The sequence below is a fragment of the Leptonotus elevatus genome, chromosome 15 (assembly GCF_054856555.1).
Source record: "Leptonotus elevatus isolate MCC_2025b chromosome 15, RoL_Lele_1.0, whole genome shotgun sequence".
Taxonomy (NCBI): domain Eukaryota; kingdom Metazoa; phylum Chordata; class Actinopteri; order Syngnathiformes; family Syngnathidae; genus Leptonotus; species Leptonotus elevatus.
In genome coordinates, this window is record NC_141253.1 from 17,888,515 (window position 1) to 17,912,756 (window position 24,242).

Consider the following 24,242-nt stretch of genomic DNA (forward strand, 5'->3'; position numbering starts at 1 on the left):
CTTTCTTTGGGCCCATGGCGAAGAAAATTGTCGCGGAAAAATCAAAATGCACTCACGAGTGTAGTGCACCTCCTGAAGTATTCACGATCTGTCTGGAAATGAGCAGTGCATCGTCTCAACTACCGCAACATGAGCATTCGGTATTACTCGGCTCTCCGCTCGGCTACCCGTTTTCAAGGTACGTTCAAGGGCAGAAGCGCAAATAAAGGGACGCGGCCCACACGTTGCAAACCGGAACCGGAAACAAAGCTGATGTGTGAAACCCGGAAGTCGGAAATCCCGCCTCCTCTGTGGCATATACCCCAATTTGTAATTGCGAGATAGATTGAAGGATGGATAGGCATAGATAGATGATAGATAGATAGATAGATAGATAGTGTTGTGGAGGAGATATTTTCCTCCGCGTGTTCGTTTTCTTTGGGATAGTGAGAATGTTGGTTATCTGAATACAGGCTGGAGATCGATGAACAGTTCCTTCGAAGCTTTTATTTCTACAGAATATTCCGGGCACAAGTGAGTTACAGACAATGGCTGCCGCATCTCACAAGTGCGAAGATTACAGAGGACTTACAATGTTCTTATACTATCTTGAAGGGCGGTACCACACAGTTTCCAGTAAACAGTTCAACATTGGTGACTTTTTCCTTCTACTCTCTAATGTGGCTACAACTTAACAGTGTATTAGCCGGCACGGTGGCTGACTGGTTAGCACGTCCGCCTCCCAGTGCAAAGGTTGTGAGATCAAGTCCGGGCTTCGGCCTTCCTGGGTGGAGTTTGCATGTTCTCCCCGTGCTTGCGTGGGTTTTCTCCGGGTACTCCGGTTTCCTCCCACATTCCAAAAACATGCATGGCAGGTGAATTGGACACTCCAAATTGTCCATAGGTGTGATTGTGAGTATGGTTGTTCGTCTCTGTGTGCCCTGCGATTGGCTGGCAACCAGTACAGGGTGTACCCCGCCTACTGCCCGAAGCCAGCTGGGATAGGCTCCAGCAATTCCCGCGACCCTTGTGAGGACAAGCGGTACAGAAAATGGATGGATGGATGGACTATTCAGACACAAAACAAAAGCCCATTTGAGGAATAGAGGAGGTTTTTCAGTCATGACTGCACCTGGCAGAAATTGCGATAACACTCACAAAGATACATCCGCAGAACAAAGCTCTACTGAGGAAATAAGGAAATTAAAACAGTTATGACTAAATCTGGGCAGAAGACTCTCTTCATTCCCTCTTTCGGACTTGAGTCCGACACAAGCAGATAAACAAAATAAAAACTAAAATTAAATTTAAAAAAATATACTAGCGGCGTCATCGTCGCAGACGGTTGGCGCAACATTAAGCAAGGGTTGTGTGGAAAGATTGGACATTATCATCTTATCAGTAGAATAAGAAGCAAAAGCACGCAACAATGAAACATCCCTTTAGCAGTGAGAGAAGGTTGTTTAGCAGTATGTGGTATTAAAGAACAATTTGATTCATTGAAAGATTTTGTATTGGAGTAAGCATATGTGTACCACATGTTGATAGTTAAGGGATGTCCTCTGTCCATGGGGTGCCAGGGAGTTTGTGGAGAATCAATACTTCGCTTAGTACGATGTGTTGTGGTTACGTTCAAGGTTGTACTGAGGGGCTTCCAGAGATACCAGATTGGCATAAAAGTCAATATGAGAAAGAGTGTCGTGATGTAGCAGCAGATGGAGATGCGCTCCCACTTCGAAACCATCTCGAGATGATGTTCTTGGGTTGCTGCTGGAGGGCGCTGTCAGCTTCTTCACGACCTTAGGGTAGACTGCCTGGTCCCAGGATGAGTCACCGGGATTATTCTGCCCGTATACCGTGAACTCAACCTTTAACAGAACGATGTCAGTGGGAGCCGGTTTGCTTCTCGGTTGTTGTTGGGTGATTGCCTGGTGCAGGGACAATGGCGCCAGCCGGTGTCCTTGCCACGTATCACCTTTTCCGTGCAGGCGAACTGCAGAAGATGTCCTCTCCGTCACCTTGTGGGGTCCTGTCCACCTGGGCTCAGACCATTTTCGTTTAATCACTTTCAACCATACATATTCACAATCATTTATTTCTGAAGGAGCATCTGGTTGTTTTTTTGTTAGCTGGGAGAAAGTAAATGTTAGTTGTTTAAGTTCTGGAGGTCCTGGAACGTGCGTCTCTTCCAATGGAGCTGTTGGAGCCGGAAATGGTCTGTTGGTGTATCATTCAAACAGAGTCCAGCCTTTGGCTGAGTTTAGTGACATTCACATTCATTAATGCAACAGGAAGAGCTTGCAGCCAATTCAAATTTGATGAGGCCAGTGCTTTAGCCAATTTTTCTTTAATATTTATATTCATTCGCTCAACCTGTCCTTGGAATTGGGAATGATACACTGAACCAAATGTGTGTTTTAATCCCAATGCCTTTTCTACCGCTTGTTGATGTTTGTTTTTGAAATGGGTTCCATTGTCTGATCTAATTGTTCTAGGAAACCCATGTGATGGTATGTAATGATTAATCAGATGTTTTACCACGATATTTGCTGTTTCAGATTTGCAGGGATATGCCTATGGCCATCCTGAAAAGGAATCCACTATTACCAGCAAATATCTGTATCCTGACACTGGTTTTATCATGTCAGTGAAATCCATCGAAACCACCTGACCAGGAGCAGTCACGTCCGGATCGTGAGTGCCCTGGGGAGGTTTAGATGTAGGCATACTGTTATACCTGCTGCAAACACTGCAGTCCTGCAGTTCACTTTTAACAATTGATCTCCTGAAAGGATGCCACCAGGTGTGTAGTCGTCTCAGTGTTTCTTCCACACGTACATGGCATGTTCCATGGGCTTCAGAAATTAGATTTTTCAATTGTTTCTGAGATGGAATACATTTACTTTCTTTCCTCCATATACCTGCTTCATCTTTTTGTCCCCCTTTGGACATCCACACACTGTCTTGCTTCTACACTTCTGGACTTGCTTTTTCCTGCCACAACTTAGCTGTTTTTACTATCACCTCCTGTGGATTGTCACATTCAGACTCACTTACAGTTAGTTGGAGTGTAGGTCGGTACCCTGCAACCTTTTTTGCTGCTCGATCTGCTGATTCGTTTCCTGCTGATACAAAATCATTAGTTCGAGAGTAACCTTTACATTTTATTACTGCCACCGCTGTTGGGAGCATTAAAGCATCTCGCAATTTAAGAATATCATCCTGATGTTTAATGGGTGTACCGGTTAAAGTTTAGAAATCGTTTCGCTACCATTCTTTTAATGCAACATGAACTGTCATGTGTGCATACGCCGAATCTGTGTAAATATTTACTGACTAGTTTTCTACCAATCTGAGAGCTGCTGTCAATGCCAAAATTTCAGCTCTTTGTGCTGACTGAGAGCCTAAAATTCTTTCTGCTTAGACTTCTTCAAAACCTGTTTCTGTGGGTTGGGTTACTGCCAATCCAGATTGTAGGCCATGGTTGCCTTTGAAGCAACATCCACCTGTGAAAAGGATCAAGTCCGGGATGTTAATAGGTGTCTCATAGAGTTCAGTGCGGAGTGAGTTTTCTTCCGTAGTTCTTTGTATCCAACAATGCGGTTCTCCTTCGAGCAGACCTTCAGCCATGTTTACTCCTTCATGAGTAAAGAGAATATGTGGTTGTGTTGAAATTGCTTCAATTTTTCTCTGTCTTCCTCCGGTCATGGTGAAAGCTTGACTTGTGACGTACTGGACTGTACTGTGTGATGTTCGCACAGTCAGCGGGTGATGGAGAACAATGTGAGATGTTTTCTGAATCAGGCGAGGCAATGCTGAAGCAAAGGCTGCACAAAGAGGATGACATTGTTCATATTTTTCAAAAGGCGTTGATGCATAAAGGCAAACATGTCTTTCACCTATCTCCCCCTTCTGATAAAGAACAGCAGAAACACTGCTGGTCTTTTCAGAAACATCCAGAAAGAACATCTTGTTGTAGTCAGGGATGACAATAGCCGCAGCTGATGACAATAACTTTTTAAGCAGAACAAAAGAGTTTTCAGCGGCTGGAGTCCAAGAAAGAGTATGTGGTAGGTTTCTCATTCCTTTTTCATTAACTAATTGTCTGAGAGAATGAGTCAGTTCCGCAAAATCCGGAATGATGTCTGGAATAGTTGCAAAGACCCAGAAAAGCCAGCATGGTTTTGACATTTGTTGGTTTTGGGTGATGGAGGATATCGTCTTTGTGAGAGGGAGACAGTCCTGTTCCGTGGCGTGAAATCAGACATCCTAGAAAGGAAACCTGTGATCGGGCAATCTGGAGTTTAGACTTGGAACACTTCAGTCCATAGAGGCCAAATGAGAAAGCAAAGACCTGGTGGCTTCAAGACAAGAAGTTTCAGATGGAGCTGCCAGCAAGAGGTCATCCACATACTGCACCAGGAGAACACCAGGGGGCAGTTCAAGTGTAGACAGCAACTGGCGAAGACAGTCGTTGAAGAGTCCAGGTGAAAGGACAAAGCCTTGAGGCAGGCGATTGTAGGAGTAGCAAACACCATTCCAAGTGAAAGCAAAAAATTGCTTCAGTGAAGGATGGAGTGGAATGCAAAAGAAAGCATTAGCCAGGTCAATGTAAGTGAAATGAGTGTGGGTTGATGTAATTTGGGACAATGCCGAGTGAGGGTTCGGGACAGACAAAGTAGGAGTTAAGACGGCCGCATTAATCGCTCGCAGGTCATGGACCATGTGAAACTTTCCAGTATCTTTCTTCTCAACGGGTAAAATAGGCGTGTTATAATCAGAGCCGGGAATTTCACACAACACTCCTGCTTTGAGCAAACCGTCAATTGTTTCCGAAATGCCAATCATCCCAGCCTCTTTTACAGAGTATTGGGGAACATATATTTGTCCTGGTTTCATCTGAAACACAACAGGTGAGACGTTACAGAGACCAACATCAGTGAGATCCATGGACCACAGCGATGTGGGAAAGAAATCAAGAAGGTAACCAGCAAAATCGCTGTTGGTTGTTTCACGTCCATGGTGCCCATCCAGAAGCTGGTGCTCCAAAACGGAAGTGGGTAAAAATGTATTAGACTAAATCCAATAGGGGGGAATAGAGCAATTGAGAGTGAAATTAATTTTGCCAATCAGTGGCCTGTGTGCATGCCAGGACAAACGGACCGAGATCCTTCGCTGTGTGCTGAGGCGAGATCATCAAGGAGACATGTGGGAGTTGTTCAGGAGTCAGGGACACCGAAAAGGCGACACCTGGTTTGCCTGCAAACAAATCACCCATGTTCAATTCCCATATGTTGTTTTCAATTTCCTGAAATGCCTTGCTATAGATCTCATCCCCTGATCTGTCATAGTACAGAGTGCAATACATACAATCAGTTACCATATCATAAGATCTGAGGTTACGAACCCAAGGTGACCAGAGAGCTCAGCTTCGAGCCAACCACTGGAGTCAATATCCACTCTTGCCCAGTAGATGTCGGCAGTGGCGCATGCCACAGGGCGTTGTTCAACAAACGGGAACTGGGAGGTGGCACTGGAGGCAGAGGAGGCAGAGCTGCAGTAAGTGTTACCATCCGGAAAGCCCAATTTTCCCTGTGCATGTAGTTAAAACAACTCAGATTCCAAGAATAGACTGTGAGGTCCTGAGTTGTAGACAATTCATGCAAATTGAATGGTCCTCAGGGAATCTAGATAAAGAATGCAATCACCTTGAACGGACGAAGAATTGTAATCCATATGTAAAGCCAGCTGCCCTATCATCTGTCTCCCTGACGGATATGATAAGTAAAGGGCTAATGTCCTCTGAGTGGGGTGAACAATCTCAATTCAACACGACTGCAAATAGTCTTGGGTTGGAAAGTGTTTCTCCTGTAGTTTTTAAAAACCAGGGTTATTCGGAAAGGTTCCTTTTTTTCTCTGTGTACACATCTCAAACAGACAACTGGTGTCAAAGCCAGTTGATGTCCCGCGTAAGAAAAAATTAATCACACAACAAAGGAGGTTTTCTTAAGTGACAGTCTGTTAAGGGGATGATGATTAATTAGCGCACACACACACGCTATGCTAACCGCGCTAGCTGTTGGGCCCTAATACCGCGGCCGTTCTTGCTGCTATCGGGGAAATGAGCCAGAAAATGGACGAGAGATTTAATGCTTTGGCTATTTTGAAAGAGCACGAAGGGCGTTTGTCTGCGGTGGATGAAGCAACCAGTGATCATGACTGCAGGTTGGCTAAACTGGAGCAATAGGCTGCGCGGCTGGAAGAAGGTAACAAGGCCTTGCAGGAAAAAGTCACAGACTCGTTCCAGAGGACAAAACATTACAATTTGTGAATCTGCCAGAAAATGCCGAACCTGGGAATCCAGTGGACTTTGTGTCAAAATTGATGCCCTTGATTTTAGGTCATGAGCACTTTCCGAAGCCTGTTAAAGTGGATCGGGCTCACAGGCTAGGTAGCCAGCGAGCTAAGTCTGCTAACAAGCCCCGTATTTTGATTGCGAGGATCCACAGCTACCGTGTCAAGCTCATTATGCGGATGGCAATGGGGGCACCAAATTCACATGTTCCCGGATTTCCCTGTTGAGATCGTGAGACGTCAACTTTTCGAGGACACAAGGAAGAAATTGGAGGCTGCAAATCATTGCACGGGTTTCATCTACTCTGCTCGTCTTCGGGTTACCATTGGCAACGTGACAACTATGTTTAATACACCCGAGGAGGCGAAGATCTCTAGGAAGGTTGAAGAGAATTTTGGTGCTGGACACTGATGATCTCATGCAATCCACATTTGGTCCTTGGACACTGCATTTCTCTGGTCATATTGAATGATAATTTCAAGTAACATTTTGTAAGGATTAAAAAAAAATTGTTAAACAAAATACGTCCTATTTTTGAGTATAGTTGGATGTATCCTCCTTGCTGATTTTAAAGCCACATTGGGTGCCTTATATTTTTAAGGTAAATAAATGTTAGGTGTTTTATTTTATTGATAGTTGTTTTTTACCCCATTCGGAGTAGTACAAGTACTTATTTGTGTTTTAACAGCTTAGTGGTTTAATTACTGAGTACTGTTAGAAGTACCCCTTAGACAGATGTTATTTTGTTTGTTTTTTTGCCCTGCTTTGTTTTGGAAAGTAGGGTAGGGTGGTGGGAGGGACTCTAGGTATGCTTTGTATGTTTGTTTTTTTGTGTTCACTTGGAGTACTGATTTGGACTACTTCCCAAAGTATAGGATAGGAACCATAATAGTTTTTTATGACAATGGCTAATAAGAAAAATAGGGGGGAGGGGGGGGGGGTCAATATGGTTAGCTGGAATGTGAGGGGTTTGGGTAACCATATTAAGAGGGCTAAAGTTTTTGCACACTTAAAAGATGTTTCTTTTTTACAAGAAACCCATATTCGACCACATGATCAGAGACGTTTGAAATGTAACTGGGCGGGGCCATTATTTCACTCAACTTTTTCAAGTAAAGTACGAGGGGTAGCTATTATAAAAAAGAAGAACATTCCTTTTGAGCGCTAAAAAAACATTAGTGATGTTAATGGAAGGTTCTTGATTGTAATTGGAAAATTGTATTCTGTGCATTTTACACTAGTGAACATTTATGGTCCAAATGTAGATGATGCAGGTTTTTTTTTTTTTTTGCAAAGTTTTTGAAAAAATACCAGATTTTGCAGACACCACTCTAATAATCGCTGGGGATTATAATGTGGTTTTAGATTGGCACTTGGATAGATCCTCTAGAAAACAATCTGCACCTTCAAACGCTTCGGTAGCCTTGAATCGTCTTATTTCTTCCACCAATTTAGTGGATGTCTGGCGCCCACAACATCCCACAGATAGAGATGATTCTTTTTTTTTCTAAATTGTATGATTCTTAACTCTCGAATTTATTCTTTTTTTTTTAAATATTAGATTCTAAACTCCTACCGAATGTTATTAATAGTAAATACCACATGATACCACAACATCTTGATTTTGGAACATGCACCTACTAGTATAGTTTTTGATTTTAATGTCCCAAAACGAGGTTCAACTTGGAGATTGCAATCATATTCAATCATGACTCAGACTTCTGTAAATACCTGTCGCAGAAAATTGAGGATTTTACCCTCACTAATGACACCATGGACACATCAGACTCTATTTTATGGGAAACCTTTAAAGTGGTTTTGAAGGGACATATAATTTCATATCAGGCCTCACAAAGGAAATTGAGAAATTTTCGGCAGCGGGAGATTGACGACAAGGTACTAGAATTAAAAACACTTTATAGACGAAAAACAATTGCAATCTTACACTACAAGAAATCATTACTCTTAAATATGAATACAATACAATTTTAACAAAACAAGTAAGCGCCCAAATTTCTCGTTTGCATGAGCTTGGAGACAAGCTGCATACCCTCTTGGCTCGACAATTTAGAGATCAACAAAATATTAGGGCCATACATAGAATTAAATCCGATACTGGAGACATACTCACACTCCCAAGTCAATCAATGAACATTTTGCTGTTTTTTATAAGGAGTTGTATTGGTCAAAGGCACAAGGCAGACTCCTGGTTTACGGATGTCCCCATTCCAAGCTTAGACGATGCCTCACGTCAGGCCTTAAATCAACCTCTGACCATAAGAGAGGTTTCGGAAGCCATTAAATCATTATATTAGATTAATCATTAGATCAGAATTCTATCAAACGCTTGCAGTAGATATCCCCACTCCTACTTAGAATGTTCTTACACTCTATGAAAGCAAAAGCACTTCCTGCCACTTTATATGATGCAAATATAACCCTGCTTCTAAAAACTGACAGAGATTATTCTAATCCTGCATTTTATCGTCCCGTCCATGTTAAATCTTGTTTGTAAAATTTTTACAAAAATACTTGCTAGTAGATTAAATGTATGCATTGAGTCCATTGTGCACAAAGATCAGACTGGGTTCATCCCTTACAGATACTCCTTCTAGAAGGGTGTTAAATATAACATACTACAAATTTCCATTGGGTTCAAAACAAGCTATTTTATATTTAATGCTGAAAAAGCATTTGATCAGGTTGAGTGGGTATATCTGTTTAAGGTTCTGGAAATATTTGGTCTAGGTGAATCTTTTGTATCCTGGGTTCAGTTAGCTTATTTACGCCCCTCCGCTTCAATTGTTACGAACCAAGATAGATCGTGTCTGTTTTTACTAGAGAGGGTGACTCGCCAGGGGTGCCCGCTCTCACCACTGAAATTCGCTTTGGCGATTGAACCCCTGGCCATCAGCATAAGAGAAAATAAACTCATCAAACCCATAGTGATCGGGGGAGTTGATCATAAAATATTATGCTGATAACATTGCCATTTTAACTTCAGATCCTGAGCACTCTATTCCCAATTTGTTAGATTTGATTAATAGTTTAGGTGCAGTATCTGGGTATACCATCAACTGGCAGAAGAGTGACCTGATGACCCTTACAACAGATTTAGATCATGTATTTGCAGCTTCGATTCAGTAACAAAAAAAAATCTAAATTCTCTATTTAAACAAAATTTTACAGAAAGATTCAATGCCCTAAAAGAGAACATAGAAAAGTGGAGAACGCTACCTTAATCAATGATTGGTAGAATAAATACAATTAAGATGGTCTCCCTACCAAGATTTCTCTATTTATTTCAGAATATTCCTGTATATATCCCCAAAAAGTATTTTAAGTTGATTAACTCTGTTATTTTGCCTTTCATTTGGAGGTATAAGGCGCATATAATTGTAAAACAATACCTCCAACAAGCCAAGGAAGGTGGCGGTCTTGGCCTATCGTGTTTCTTGCACTATTATTGGGCAGCCAATGTAAGAGTCGTGGTGTATTGGCAAATTAATCAAGACTTAGTGTCGTTAGCGAGTGTTCCTTCTTGGTTGACAATAGAACATAGTTTAGTCCCAAAAACCTTTCTCAGGGCAATTCTTTTTTCCTCGCTTAGGCCATCGTCCTCTCAGAGGAGAACATTTTATCATACTGCACACCCAGAAAATCTGCTTGCAGATTTGAAAATTTTGCAATCACCCTAGCACGGCTGTACATACTCCAGTGTGGCATAATCAAGGTTTTGCTCCCTCATTTACGGATCCGTTTTTTTAGAGAATGGAGTCAGATGGGCATAGAGTGGATTAAAAATTTGTATATTGATAGCAAATTCTGTTCATTTGAACAATTACAGATAAAATATAGTTTGCCTAAAGGTCTTCTTTCTTTTTTTTTTTCTTACAATTGAGGAGTTATGTCAGACAAAACATCCCAATATTAAACTCTATGGAAAATTATTTGTTTAAAATCTTAATGGGGCCCCCAGAATCTAAAAATGTAATCTCTTCTTTAGTAAAAAAAAAATGTGAGCAAATATACTCGTTCCACATCTTTGATTAAAGAAAAATGGGAAGAGGATCTCAATATTACAATCAAGAAGGATATATGACAGAGTGACATTCAAAAATGTTCTGTTAACTCTAGGCTACAGATAATTCTGTATAAGGTAGTTCTCAGGTTACATTATTCAAAGGTGAGGTTAAACAAAATATTCCCACAAACATCAGCTTTATGTGAAAGGTGTAAGATATCGGATAGCACATTAGCACATCAATTTTGGCTCTGCCCAAGGATTCGAGATTTTTGGTCTTCAATATTTAAATGATACTCTCAAGAACAGTATTCAAAATACCAATTGATCCTGACCCCAATTGCTCTGTTTGTTTTCTCTGATGCATTGTAAAAATTGGGTCATGATAAGACTTTTGTGGTTGCTTATGGCATGATAATAGCCAAAAGGTGCATCTTAAAATGATGGAAGTCTGATGTCCCACCCCACTTTGAAATCTGGATTAGGGAATTTATAGGAGTGTTACATATAGAAAAACTAAAATACGAGGTATCAGGCAACCCTCAAAAGTTTTGTATTGTATGGCAGCCAAATTTAGAACACTTGAAATTATAGTAGACCCCTACTCCTTTCCTTCTGTCATCATTTGATAAATACCTGGACTTTGGTAAAAAAAAAAAAATGGGATAAGTACTTCAAGGTGTTTTTGTGTGTATTTATTGCAATATGTATAAAGCACATTTTTGCGGAAATGTACACATGCAGTATTTGATATACATTTCTTCATGTTGTGATTTTTTTATTTTTCTTTAGGTGTGTTTTGTTGTTGTAGGTTTTTTTTTATGTGTGTGTATATCTTGTCTCCTGTGTGTCAAGGTGGCACTTAGTAGAAAGCCAACAATTGACAGAAATTGATAGTCACTGTTTGTTGTTCATTGAAAACGTTTCTAAATAAATAAATAAAAAACGTCAGTAATGTAAGTCGACATATCGATGTAGCCATGTAGGCCGACTTCAAAGTAAAAGCTCACTAAAGCTATTTGCATTGGCGCCAATTTATTATTTGGAGCACTTTATTTTGAAGTTAGTCTTAGTGTGGGCAGTGTGTTATGGTATGTTTCCAGCTTCCTTGACATGTCTAAATGACTGTGTCAGGACAAACGGACAAGAGGCACAAAAAAAAAAATCCTGTATCATTAGTTTGAGGACTAATTTCACCCCAAGTTGCCAAAATGCTCCCATTCAACTTCCTCTACTGCTAGTGAATGTGGACTGATTATGTGGCTTTCTTGTGAATGCAGTTTTTGTTTTCTTATTCCACCAACCAATCCGCGGATCGTGCGCTATCCGAACCGTGGGGCCTCATCCTTACCAATCACGGATCAATGATGATTCGTTGCACCACTACTGAGGAGAAGTAAAAAATTCAGTAATGTAATGTCTACGTCCATACATTAATGAGCCCATTACTCCCTGCAGAAATTACAGTATTGCCCGTGTGGTCAAACGTGACACTCTGTACACTATCTCTTTGTCCTGACAGGCTGCTGATTTTGCAGGAATCCACATCCACCAGTCTGACCAAACTGTCGCTGCTTGCAATTGCCAGCATCTTCCCGAATGGACAGAACGCCACGTGATTGGCGCTCAGGGGCCCTGCATCTATCGTGCGCAGAGCCGAAGCAGGCCTCCTGATGTCCCACAGGTTGATCAAGCCGTGGGTGTCACAGGAAGCAATGACTTCGTCAGCAAGGCTTATGGTAGCATGGTTGCAGGGATGCTGGTGTCCGATAAAAGATGCGGTGCACACTCCAAGCCTGACGTCCCACAGGGCAAGAGTTTTATCTGCCGAAGACGTTAGGAGAGTGTTGGAGAAGGACTGGAAGCAGACGCTGTTGACAGGGGCGGTGTGGCGACGCATTGTCAGCCGGCACCGCTGGCTGTTCAGGTCCCACAGCTTGGCGGTTTTATCAGAGGAACAGGACACCAGGAAGTGACCACATGAGTGGAAGGAGCAGCCCCAGGTGGGTTGGCTGTGACCGGTGAATGTCAACACACAGCGTCCACAAAATAAATCCCAGAATTTTACCTGCAAGAAGAACAATGTAAAGGTTAAACGGGAAAGGTGGAATAAGCACGGAAAGGTTATGCCTGGGTCAGACTACAAGAAAATAGCCCGATTTTGGCCCGACAGACGTGTCGCGGACGTAGTGCCGGCGAGCACTGTCAAGGCACAATCTGTGACCCCTGCACGATCTGTGACGCGCAGAAGATCGGCTATCTTGGATCGCTAACTACGGCATCTACATAGGTCCAAACACGTTCACACACGCAAAATGAAACAGACATTGCGAAAGGTACAGGACAGGTGCACGTTTGTTTTTTTTTGTTTTTTTTAATTTAAGCAAAGCAGTTCTGTACCCAAGCATATCTTGTACGAATAGAATAGATTTTGACACATACTGTAATTATAGTTTGCTGTAAGAGTGGGTACAGTTTATTTTTATTGTCTTGTGTGGCCATTATCATAGTGTAACACGTTTGCAAATGTGTATTTTTTTTTTTAATTTACTTGCAATTGACATATATGTTTTGTAAATTATTACTTTTGGTTTTGTATTTATTTTAGTTTTATATGCTGAAGTGTTTTGTGTACTGCGCATGCCATGAGCGCAGAGAGAGGTGTAACCGAGCCAGCCTTGTTCGAGAAGAGAGTTAAATAAGACAGACGTGCTTGAATCCTGTCCTGCCGTGTCTGGTTAATTTAGCAGGAAGACACCAGAAAACATCAACTCGAAACTATTTGTAGCCCGCCTTTTACCCAGCCTCCAGAAACGACAACAACATTTTAGGGTTACAATAGCATAGGGGTTGAGACTGGGTGAGGGGTGGGGGTCATTTAAAACACTCACACCGCAGACTTACTGTAAAGTATAACAATGCAGACTCACTGGAAATATAATGGGGTCAAAAGTAAAATGTATAGGATCAAAAGTTACCTAGTGAATTACTTTAAAATTCATCAAGAACCTGAGATTTTTTTTATGTATCATTTTACGAACGCGCAATATCGCGCAGGCATATGAAGGTATTATGTTCTAGTGTTGATGCCGTAGTTAGCGATCCAAGATGGCCGTTCTTCCAAGCATGGGTGTGACAACACGTCCAGTCCACGACACAGAGCGAATTTATCGGGTAATCTGACAGCGCCACTGTCGTGAAAGACAAAAAAGTTGTGTAGTTTGAGCTCGGCATTAGACATGGCTTTGGCCTGAGCAAAAAAAAAAAGAAAAAAAAAGAAAAGGCAAATATTATTTTTTTACTTACATTTTACGTAAATCCAAAATGTCAATGAAAATTCAGCCCAATGTAAAGAACATTCTAATGAGGGTCATGATAAGACAAGTGAATGTGAACTGACGGTAGTGTCTCCGCTGGTTGTTGCCAGTTTAGTTCCTTCTGGGTGAAAACTGCAGCTGGACAGCCAATCAGAGTGTCCTTCGCCTGTCAGGACCATCTGACCCACCTGGTGACAGAAAAATAGTGAAACAGCCAATGAGAGTAGACTAAACAAATTAGATTAGATTATGAGTAGATTATGATTTTATCATAACATGCTTAATTCATTCAATACATTCCAACTAGACTAGATAATTTCTGTAAAAAAAATTGTGGGAATGATGAAAGCTGAATGCTAATAGCTAAATGCTAAGCTGAATTTTATTAGCTGAATGCTAAAATGAATGCTAGTAGCTGAATGCTTATTAATTAAATTGAAAGATAAATTATGTGAAAATTACAGTGTTAATTGTAGTTGAAAGATAAATTAACAAAAAGAACACTTGAACCCAGGTGGCGTGAATTTTTTAAGATAGTTGAAATTTATATGGAAAAGTGTTATCTGAAAGTACCCTCCAAGTGGAACTAATGATATCCAATGAAAAAATGCAACAACAACAAAAGGTCACTCAATAGCACCACCTAGGCATGCAGTACCGTCCATTTATTTTGATGGAAAAGTGGAACTAATGATATCCAATGGAAATATGCAACAACAACAAAACCACTCAATAGCGCCACCTAGGCATGCAGAACCCTCCATTCATTTAGATTGAAAAGTGAAACTATGAAGGTGAGTGAGTTGGTTAGCATGCAATCACTTAGCATAATTGCCATGAATACATTTGCAATGTGCAATCGGAGGTGGAATTTGAACCCGTGACCTACTGGTTACTGAACAATGCATTTCACCAAGTGCACCACTCAGCAATATGAGAGAGCTGGTAATGATCAATTGTGTGTATGGAAGTGGGCGTGGAAAGTGGGACTTAAAAAAGCTCTGTGTCAGTCCCATTGAAAATAAATGGGGAAAAGTTTATATTTAATGTTAAATTGTGCGAATACTGTAAGTAATGTGGAATCAGATTATAAATACCCCGGAAGGCGTTATGTGGGAGTTGTTTCTCGGCAAAAAAAGTGATGAAAATAAAAATCGCAATAACATAAGTGGGTATGCTTCCACCATACAATTAAGTTGGGACGTTGTGTGAAACATAAAAAAAGAATACAATGATTTGCAAATCATGTTCAACCTATATTTAATTGAATACACTGCAAAGTCTAGATATTTAATGTTCAAATTGATCAAATTTATTGTTTTCAGCAAATAATAATTAACTTAGAATTTGATGGCTGCAACACGTTCCAAAAAAGATGAGACAGGTGGCGAAAAAGACGGAGAATGTTGAGCGATGCTCATCAAACTGACAAACACATGTTTGAAACATCCCACAGGTGAACACTGTTCAGGCTAATTGGGTGGTTGCCATGATTGGATATAAAAAGAGCTCCCCTGAATTGCTCAGTCATTCACAAGCAAAGATGTGACGAGGTTCACCTCTTTGTTAACAAGTGTGTGAGGAAAATAGTCGAACAGTTTAAGGACAATGTTTCTCAACGTACAATTGCAAGGAATTTAGGGAATTCATCATTTACGGTCCATAATATCTAAAAGTTCAGAGAATATGGAGAAATCACTGCATGTAAGCGGCAAGGCCGGAAAAAATAAACATTCAATGCCCGTGACTTTCGATCCCTCAGGCAGAATTGGTTACCAATCACGGTTCACCGGTTTTCTGAGTTTGGTCATGTGATGTTTGCAAGCTGAGAGGTCCTGGGTTCCCTGGCTTCATCTCACATTCCAAAACCATGCATGTTTGACAATCGAAGACCGTAAATTGCCTATACATCGGATAATGGAAAGATGGATTGTCTGGTGACCAGGGGTCCATTTCACAAAGCATGTTCAACAAACACCGAGACTAACCCTGAACAGCAAGTTGACAGACTCTGAGATAGGAAACTGCGTTTTCGGTTGCAGGACAGCTGATTTGAGGTAGTTATATCAACGCAGAGTAGTTTCACCTGGTGTTACCGCTACACTAAAAAGACCACATCAATGGAGCCCCGATTCGTCGAGTAACCTTGGCAACGGGGAAGCAGAGTGCTGCACCGCCCTCTGCTTCCGCATTTTTTTACCTCTCTCAACTGGAAATCTAAATGCGATCATATGGCAAATTTGAGCATGTCTTTAGAAAAAAAGTGCAACACCGCAACGGCTCCCCATAAGAAGAAGGCGGCGTGGAAGAATGTTGATGCTTGGGTGTCGGGTCATTGCGTACATTTAAATGCAGTCCTTTGCAATCACAATAATATTACTGGGGAAACCTGTTGATGGTAACTCATTAATTCATTTCATTTAGGTGCAATCCTGTGGGGGAGAAGCGCACTTGACTTAAGATGAAATATAAAAACATTGTTCAAACGGTTATAAGAAACACAACAGCGCAACACACAATGTATGCTGCAATGTAAGCACATGACTACGGCTGGTAATGTTGCAAATGTAAGGACTGATTATGTTGTGTATGTAGATGATGGACTGTGATATGAAAAGGTACCGCTCAAAAAGATAACTGTCTGGAAACGCCAGGATATTTATGCGCAGTCTGATAACAAATCTCACGACGAATATTTAATTCCCTGCGCAATATTGCGGTACCTTCATAAATAGGGTCATTGCCAAAAGGACATGCCATGTTTGTGACAAAAGTGTACTTTACGCTATAGACTATAGGCGTATTTACGCAAAAAGTCGCCGCAGCGGACTTTATGAATGAGGAAATGAAATGTCGTGTGTGGCTGAAAGGAGGCGGGGACAGAGAAAACCTCGAGGTTCATTGTGAAAAACCAGCGACCGACCAGGTTAGGTGTATGGACTATGTTACTACGGAAACTGACCGAGAGTTTAAATTACCTCTTTTTTATGAAACAGGCTAGATTTACCTCTTTTCCTCTGGTTTCAGTTACTTCCCTTTCTGAAACGGAAGACGCATAGTTTCCCACACTTCAGGGTTTATTGACTCAGGGTAAACCTGTGTACCGATTATTTGGGTAGCCATAATGGCGAACGAGAAATTTAGACGGTACTGAGGGAAGTTGTAATTTCCTCAGTAATTTCTGGGGGCACTACGTTGACTTTTCTTATTTATAGGAGCACAATAAACGATAAAAAGCTTATTATCAAGTATTCATAATCGGAAGTTTTTACTTTAGTTAATCATGGAGTTCTTTGCTTTAATAAGAGAATTACTAATCCAAACAAATTATTCGGTAGAAATTGAATTTCTAGACAACAAATGTATTTAGTAAACACACACATATATCAGTCACAGCCTAACCTATTAATGAAACGGAATAAAAAATGCGAATCAAAGATAAAAAGAAAACATGCAATGCAACCTAACGAACTAAGATAAAAAGGGAATGAAAAAGGAAGATGGGGAATAGAGATGGAAGCGTTTTCACCTGTCAATCCTTTTATATTTGAATTAAAGCGTTGCGCCAGTGGTATATGGTCAGATTGCAAAGAAGGCACACTTACGGACTGGTTCAGGTGCACGGGAGAGAGAGGGACTCGGCGAGCGTCAATCCTCAGTTGAAGAAAGATCTGGGCGGTCGGCGCACGCGCAGCTGGAATGCTGCCCTAGAATCTCTGGCTGATGGTGATCGGCGCACAACTGAGAGGCCGCTGCAGGTTTCCAGTTGGTGGTGATGTGCGCGCGCGGCGTGGAGGCCGCGGCAGGTCCTTGGCTGGCACAAGTCCCGGTTGGTGGTGGTGTGCTTGCGCAGTTGAGAGGCCGCAGTCAGTTGGTTTGGGTGCTGCGGGGCGTCTCGGGCGCACGGCTGGAGCAGAAAAGGGTCGCTGGCGCGCAGCGGCTTGGTGCCTAACAGCCGTCGTGGAACCAGGTCGGCAGGGCGCTGCGTGATTCAGAGAGCGGAAGGTAGGTGGGTCGGCTCTCGGCAGGAACAGACATGCGCGTTTTGGGACGCGCAGTGTGGTTGCGAGTCCTTGCGTGATGCGTGATGCGTGATGCGTGATGCGTGATGCGTGATGCGTGATGCGTGATGCGTGATGCGTGCCTTGGGGCGCGCGGCGTGGCTCAAATCCGGGGCTCAAAGAAGGAAGCCACGTGGTCGCTCTCAGCGTGTTCGGCGACCACGTCTCTCGTGATGGTCAGGAGAAGTTAATGGGGCAAGAAGAGCGAAGAGGGAGAAGAGCAAAGAAGAGGGGGAAGTTCCTTCGCACGCTGGCTTTTAAGCTTGTGTCCCGGGGGGTCAAGCGGTCCCGCCTCTTACGTGCGCTTGAAGCAGACTTGGTCGACTGAGACCAAGTATTTGGGATAGCATTTGATTTTTTTTTTTATCAGAATCGACAAGCCAGATGCTTCATTTATCATTCTGAACACATTTCAAACATTACTGCGATCATAAAGTTATTGAATCCGTTAAGCTTACTAATTAGCTAAACTTAGAAGGCTGCAGAAGTTACACACATCATTCAATTGAGATAAACATACAGGTTGTGTACAAAGATAAACAACAGAAGTCACTTGATGTCAGCCAAGTACATAGAGTCCGTTTATGTCCCGAATTATGTAGACTTCAGATTAATTACGAGCGGCAGGATTCTTGAGTATAATACCGATAGTGACCGCAGGAGGGCACTGTTGTACTATATAACTTCCATGGGGCGTTGTTTCCAAAAACACATGGCTGATTCCTGTGGATAGCCCAGACTATAAAAGTGGCCTGGGGACTGATAAGCAGTATTATCGCTAGTCTGCTTGCTAAACAGGCTATTAGATCTCGGTAGGCGCTGAAGTATGTGTTTCCTGTGGGTTGTAAAAACGAAATCCAGTCCCTGCTGGAGGGAAATTCAAAGAGATTCCCCCCAAAAATTGAGGATGACGGGCAATATTCGTTACACCTGCTTTGTGAAATACAAGGGGTGTACCCCACTTTTCGCACAAGAGCTCTAGCTCACCTACGACTTGTTAAGTTATTAACATTGTTTTTCAGTTTCAATTTACATTTTAGCCGTTTTGGATTTAGTTATAGCAGTATGGCTCAATGAATAGAATTGTATTATCTGTCTCACTCTCAGAAGAAGGGCAACGGGTTTGTTCCATTTGCTATCTTGAGGGGAGTTTTGGTCTGGGGCCGGTCTCTGCCGGTCGGAGGAAGGGAGGCACAGGCTTATTATTATTGTTTTTCTCTAATCTGATTTATACCCATGGGAACAGATTCTCTTGTATTCACTGAGTTGTAACCAAATGTACTGTGGGCTGATGGGTGGAGACTTTTCGGATTCACCGACTTTTCAATAAATAATGATGTGCCGGAGAGCCTGAGACACAATCTGAACAAACTGCTTGAGAGAGTTCAATTGTTGTCATCAAAAGCTTTTGATACCTTTGCAAAGGGACTTCTTCACCAGGATCTCACCATTCAGTTAATTGAACACGCAAAGAGTACAATACTTAATATTGTCTACTCTAACAGACTCTAATAAGTAATGATGGGCATGACAGTTATTTAAAATGAACAGAATCTTTCAAATCTGTTCATTAATCAGTTCATTAAAAAGACCCGTTCAAAAGATTCGTTCATCGAATAGTTCGTCTACGCAACCTCCCTCCGACGCAGTTAATGTTATGTTGCTATATTGTTGCCATGAGTGTGTTTCTATCAAAAACAAAAGTATGTTAACTCACTGAATCATTCCTGAACCAGAAATGGCAACACGTTCACTCACTGACTCGTTCACTCGCTGATATGTTCGTGAACCAGAAATGGCAACACGTTCACTCACTGACTCGTTCACCCGCTAATACGTTCGTGAACCGGAAATGGCAACACTTCACTCACTGACTTGTTCACTCGCTGATCCGCGTTGACTAACGCCAATAGCATGTTAGTACGTTCGCCCGTGTCTGACGCTGGCTGCTGAATGGTCGTTCGCGAAGATTGACGACATGAGCGTAGGTGAGCTCAAATGAACAGAGAAAAGAACAAATCACTTCAGGAAGTGATCCGTTCACTCACGTTCATTGAAAAGATTCGTTCATTTTGAACGAAACGTACGTGAACGACACAACACTACTAATAAGGGCATATGGTTTCAAAAATGGATGGTTGCACATGTGGTACAAGAAAAAAGCCCTGAATAAGCCATTTATGTTTTGCCCGCTGCATAAGATGAACAGTCACGTTTAACTAAGGGGAGGAGAACGAGGGCAAATTTGTGGCATTAATATTTAGTAGGCTCTCCTGGTTCATTGGGTGCTACAAATTAGGATTTTGTTTCTGGTTGTAGACGGCTCCATAGGTTCCATTCTCACAATATTGTCTGAAATTGTACAAAAAAAAAAAACGTGATCCAAATCTATTTGGTTTTGTACCAATATTTAATGGGTTCTTTCTCAACTATGTAACTCCCCTCTACAAAAAGTATGACTGTTGTGTTTGCAAAATTGCAAACTATCTTCATTCTCTTTGACTCATTTATCAAGAAATGACAAACAATCTCTCAACTTGCACAATTTGGGCTTGGTCGACACCAATGTCAATAAACGTTCTTTTTTTTTTAACAAAAAAATTACACCAACTGACTTAAAAGGGTAATAGCACACGCTGCTGTAATTTAACTGAGAAAGCTATCTGCACTTTCCCATACATCTCATTTGCATACACTTGATGCATCTCAATGTGTACTACTAGTGGTACATGGGCTTCCTCTACTGGTACACGAGAGAATCACTGAATGACCAATTTTTATTTACCTTTGTGTGTAATAAATGAGTCCGAATTCAAGCAATGTACAGTTGTCTTATGTTCTAGTGTTAATGTTCAAACTGTGAATAAAATTACAGTAATTTGAAATTTTGGAATACATCTCCTGCCTTGTTTCTTCTAAACAGTTGGGGCCCACGTCTCTGGCCTACTACTACAGTGTAATTTAATGTTGGTCATTACAGTAAGACTTGAGTCAAGTATAAAAGTTGACGAGCCCCTGCACAAGATCCATGCTGTGTCCATGAAGAAATGTTATTACCTTCTCCCTGCTGGCTGGAAGTGCCCACAGCTTCCAACTGCAGTCGTCACTGGCACTAGCGAGGATTTTTTTCCCTGGATGGAGGCTGATGCAACTTATGGGAAGCGTGTGGGCTTTGATGGAATAGAACAGACTGAATGAACTTTTCTGTTCTCCAGGATTTCCCTGAGTGTGGTGAAGGCTCACAAGCCTGTTGTAGACAGGAAAGTCTGTGTCCTTTGGATGTCTGGCGGTGCTTCGCAATTGGGCTGTGCTCTTCTTTGTGCGTTTCTCGGTCTTGGTTTGGGCTTTCTCCGGAATTAAACTTACATTCAAATTGTTCTGTATCCGTTCACCTTCCAAAGTAAGAAGCATCTTCTGCCTCATGGCTACCTCATATTTGTCATCTAGTTGCCTCAACGCTGGCTCATAGGCCGCCAGGTGTTTTTTCAGCCTTTTAATGTCCTCCATCAGACGGCTTTTGTCAGCAAAAAGTCGCTGGCAATGCAGCCGGTGCAGATCTCTGTCCCTCTGCAGTTTTACAAGGCTGTCCCCTGCAGACAACACCTCCTGTTTGAATTGGTCCGTCTCTCTGTAGACCTTCTGCAATTCAGACTGAAGGAGCTGCTTGTGTGTGAGGGCATCAGGGAGGACAAGGGCGCCTGGTGCTGGAGGAGCCGTCAACAAGGGGTCTGTCAGGAGTTTCTGAGCTGAGCTGTACCACTCTACCTCAAAACAGTGCAGGGTCCGGCTCAAGCCAACTTTCTGGAGAAAGTTCCTGACAAAGTCGTCTACCGCCTCTGGGATGTTGTTGATGTGTTCTTCTTTGGACGTTCCAAAAAGAGTAGCAGTAGTGGAGGCAGCAGACGCCTCCAAAAAGTTCACTTCAGCATTGCTCTTATTGCTTTTGAAAGGAGAAAGCTCACTGGTCCTCTCCATTTCTTTCTTTAGGCCTTTGCGTCCTTCTGGCGCCTTGTTGTTTTGTGGTTGCTATAGTAACTGTACCCTCAGCAACTGATTGGACGGAGCGCTAGTACATCCTGCAAATACATAGTGCACCTTATAGCATAATTTAAATGATTAAATATTCCATTGAATAAGAAATTTGTATTGATGTATACATATAAGGTATAATAAACGCACATTTGTTTTTATTCCCGACGTCGCTACTTGGCGACGTAAAAGAGCGCTTGTTACTGACGTCACCTCACGATGCATTGTGGGTACAAGCCCCATTCGCGCAAGTTTAATATTATTATTATTATTATTATTATAACTTTGTGTAATAATACAAAATATACAAAAACAACAGCCACGGGGACACGAACAAAAAAAACTATAGGCCTACTACAAAAATATCAAAGTGCACACATATTTATTAACAAACAAAAAGTAGGTATCTGATTAATGTATCGCCATTCGGCGAACAGTATTATCAGTATCAAGTTGGACTGCCGTACCAATGCTTGAAAGAAGGTGAAATTAAAGTAATACACACAGATTCGTTTTGGCTAATGTTAATTTTTTGCGGGGTGGGGGGGGTCAAAATAAGACAGAAAGAAATATAACCACCGACTGTGTTATTTTCCCTTATTTACGTAGCTAATAGTAACTGTCATATTTTAAAAAGTAATTGTACTCTTATTTTTATTTGAGTGGACTAAATAGCTTTCCACGTGTACCACGAGGGGGCGACTTTGTCTTAAACACTACAGAGTCACGATACCAGTCACATGACTGTCGAGAGACAAAAACAGGAAGCGTTTGCTCTGTTGGTGCGATAAGTGTGTGGCGTTTAAATTTACAAGATGTGAATACAAGATTGTTTGTAGTAGACGTTAATTGCACGTAACTCTTATACCTTCACGTGTTTTAACATTTGTACCCACGGTGATCTACGTTTTGCTCGTGTCCAAGAAGAACTACTGGAGAAATTGTTGAATTTGAGAAAGTCTTGTTTGTGCTAAAGGTACGTTGATTATTTTGCAACTGCTTTATATCTTTCAGAATTACTGTATTCCAAATGTACACTCAGCTTGGCGTACAAACTAAATGTGACTTTGAGCATCTTTATCGGCAGAACAAGGACAACACTTGAACGATGTGTTTGCTGATTTTAGATTCACAATATGACAGTGTCAAAATGTGCGTTGATGTTTGAATCGTATGTAATAATAAAAATAATGTGCCAAAGAAATCAAGCGAGGGGCGCACTGTGGCGACCCCGACAGGGAAAGCCGAAAGTCACTTATTCAATGCTTTTTTTACTCCGTAAATTGTAGCGACATTCCCATCCCAATCAATGTTCAAGTCTAGATCTCAGCATGATAAAAGAAAAAATAAACATTGAAGCTCCAAGCAACCCCTAATTGAAAATTTCGTCTGGATAGCTTCACAGAGGAGTGACAATCATGATTTCAAATGCAGTATGAACAATAGCGCTATTGCCCATTCAGTGGACAATAACTATATAATCTGGGAATATGTAGCCTACAGTATATCCCATATATACGAGTCTTGTAGGAAAAGTGCCAGGGTGGTGTAACAAAAATATATTTCAAATCCAACCTCAAAGTTTTTCCTTTCGAAGTACTCCTCCTACAGTTTAATGAACTTTCCAGCCTTCTATGCTCCAGCTTCATGCACCCATAGAAGGATTTGGCTGGGATACTCTGCAGCTCCGATCTCATCCACTTTTTCAAAACGGGTCCCTTTGATTACTGCCTTTAGCTTGAAAAACATGGCCTTTTTTTTTTTTTTAATCACACTGACAGATCAGGTGACTTTGCTCAGTGCATTGTCATGGTGAAGCAGCCACAAGTATCCTCCTACAACTCTGACTTAGTTTTGTGCACAGACATTGCAAAAAACCTAAGTTAATTAAAGACTGTAAATTGGTCTGATTGTGAGTGCCCTATGATTGACTGGTGACCAGTTCAAGCCAACCGCCTCTTATGACTCCATTTACTTGTGACGCAAATGAAAACAATCAGTAAAGAAAGATATATTTACTTGTTTATTGTATTCCAACCAGGGTCAGAGATCACCATGGGTTCTGCAGTGGAGAGAACAGATGAACATGTGAGGGAATATCTGATATATCGTGGCTTCACTAACACTCTGAAACACCTGGACAGTGATATAAAAGCTGACAAGGAGAAAGGCTTCAGGGTAGGACTGATTAATACAACTATGCATATGTATCATTGATCATCATTATTGTTGTAGTAGTATTGTTTTTATTGTACAAAATCCTTGCCTTCAGGTGGATAAGATCATTGATCAGCTGCTGCAGTTTATCCACAGTTATGAATTGTCTGCCTTGAAAGACTACTGGCTCTACTTGGACCGACGCCTTTTTTGCAGACTGGAGGATGTTTACCGAACCACTGTCAACAAGCTAAGAGCAAGCCTGTACAGATACTACGTTGTAAATACCATCCAGGTAAGACAATTTAAAAAAATACAGT

General features: G+C 41.6%; 2 protein-coding genes across 4 annotated transcripts in view; one reads left to right on the forward strand and one right to left on the reverse strand.

Annotated features, from left to right (window-relative positions):
- Positions 1-466: 466 nt before the first annotated feature.
- spag16 (sperm associated antigen 16) lies at positions 467-24,214 on the reverse strand. 2 transcript variants are annotated; one of them, XR_015097193.1, is made up of 4 exons: positions 20,794-21,942; positions 13,759-13,863; positions 11,710-12,426; positions 467-5,512 (listed from the first exon to the last, which is right to left on the reverse strand). XR_015097193.1 is itself a non-coding variant. In XM_086095918.1 (4 exons), the coding sequence occupies exons 2-4, from the start codon at positions 21,709-21,711 to the stop codon at positions 11,779-11,781; spliced, it is 1,671 nt and encodes a 556-aa protein (XP_085952044.1). In that variant the 5' UTR covers positions 21,712-21,812; positions 23,785-24,214; the 3' UTR covers positions 8,401-11,778. The 2 variants fall into 2 exon arrangements, 1 of the variants encoding a protein (XP_085952044.1); XM_086095918.1 differs by lacking the exon at positions 467-5,512 and adding an exon at positions 23,785-24,214 and having other exon boundaries at positions 8,401-12,426; positions 20,794-21,812.
- The window catches only part of wdr91 (WD repeat domain 91), a 28,764-nt gene continuing 27,027 nt past the window's right edge, over positions 22,506-24,242 (forward strand). For both annotated transcript variants that reach the window (XM_086095915.1, XM_086095916.1), the window contains exons 1-3: positions 22,506-22,741; positions 23,807-23,943; positions 24,038-24,217. In XM_086095915.1, the coding sequence (XP_085952041.1) occupies positions 23,821-23,943; positions 24,038-24,217 (303 nt within the window). In that variant the 5' untranslated portion in view covers positions 22,506-22,741; positions 23,807-23,820. The remainder of the gene's footprint in view (positions 22,742-23,806; positions 23,944-24,037; positions 24,218-24,242) is intronic.

Excerpts from the sequence above, each read along its gene's own strand:
- spag16 (XM_086095918.1), bottom strand. The coding sequence starts at position 21,711 with ATGGAGAGGACCAGTGAGCTTTCTCCTTTCAAAAGCAATAAGAGCAAT. Across the intron at positions 13,864-20,793 it reads TTCCAGCCAGCAGGGAGAAG|GTGGGTCAGATGGTCCTGAC; the intron begins GTAATAACATTT and ends TTCTGTCACCAG. Across the intron at positions 12,427-13,758 it reads CAACCAGCGGAGACACTACC|GTAAAATTCTGGGATTTATT; the intron begins GTCAGTTCACAT and ends TTCTTCTTGCAG.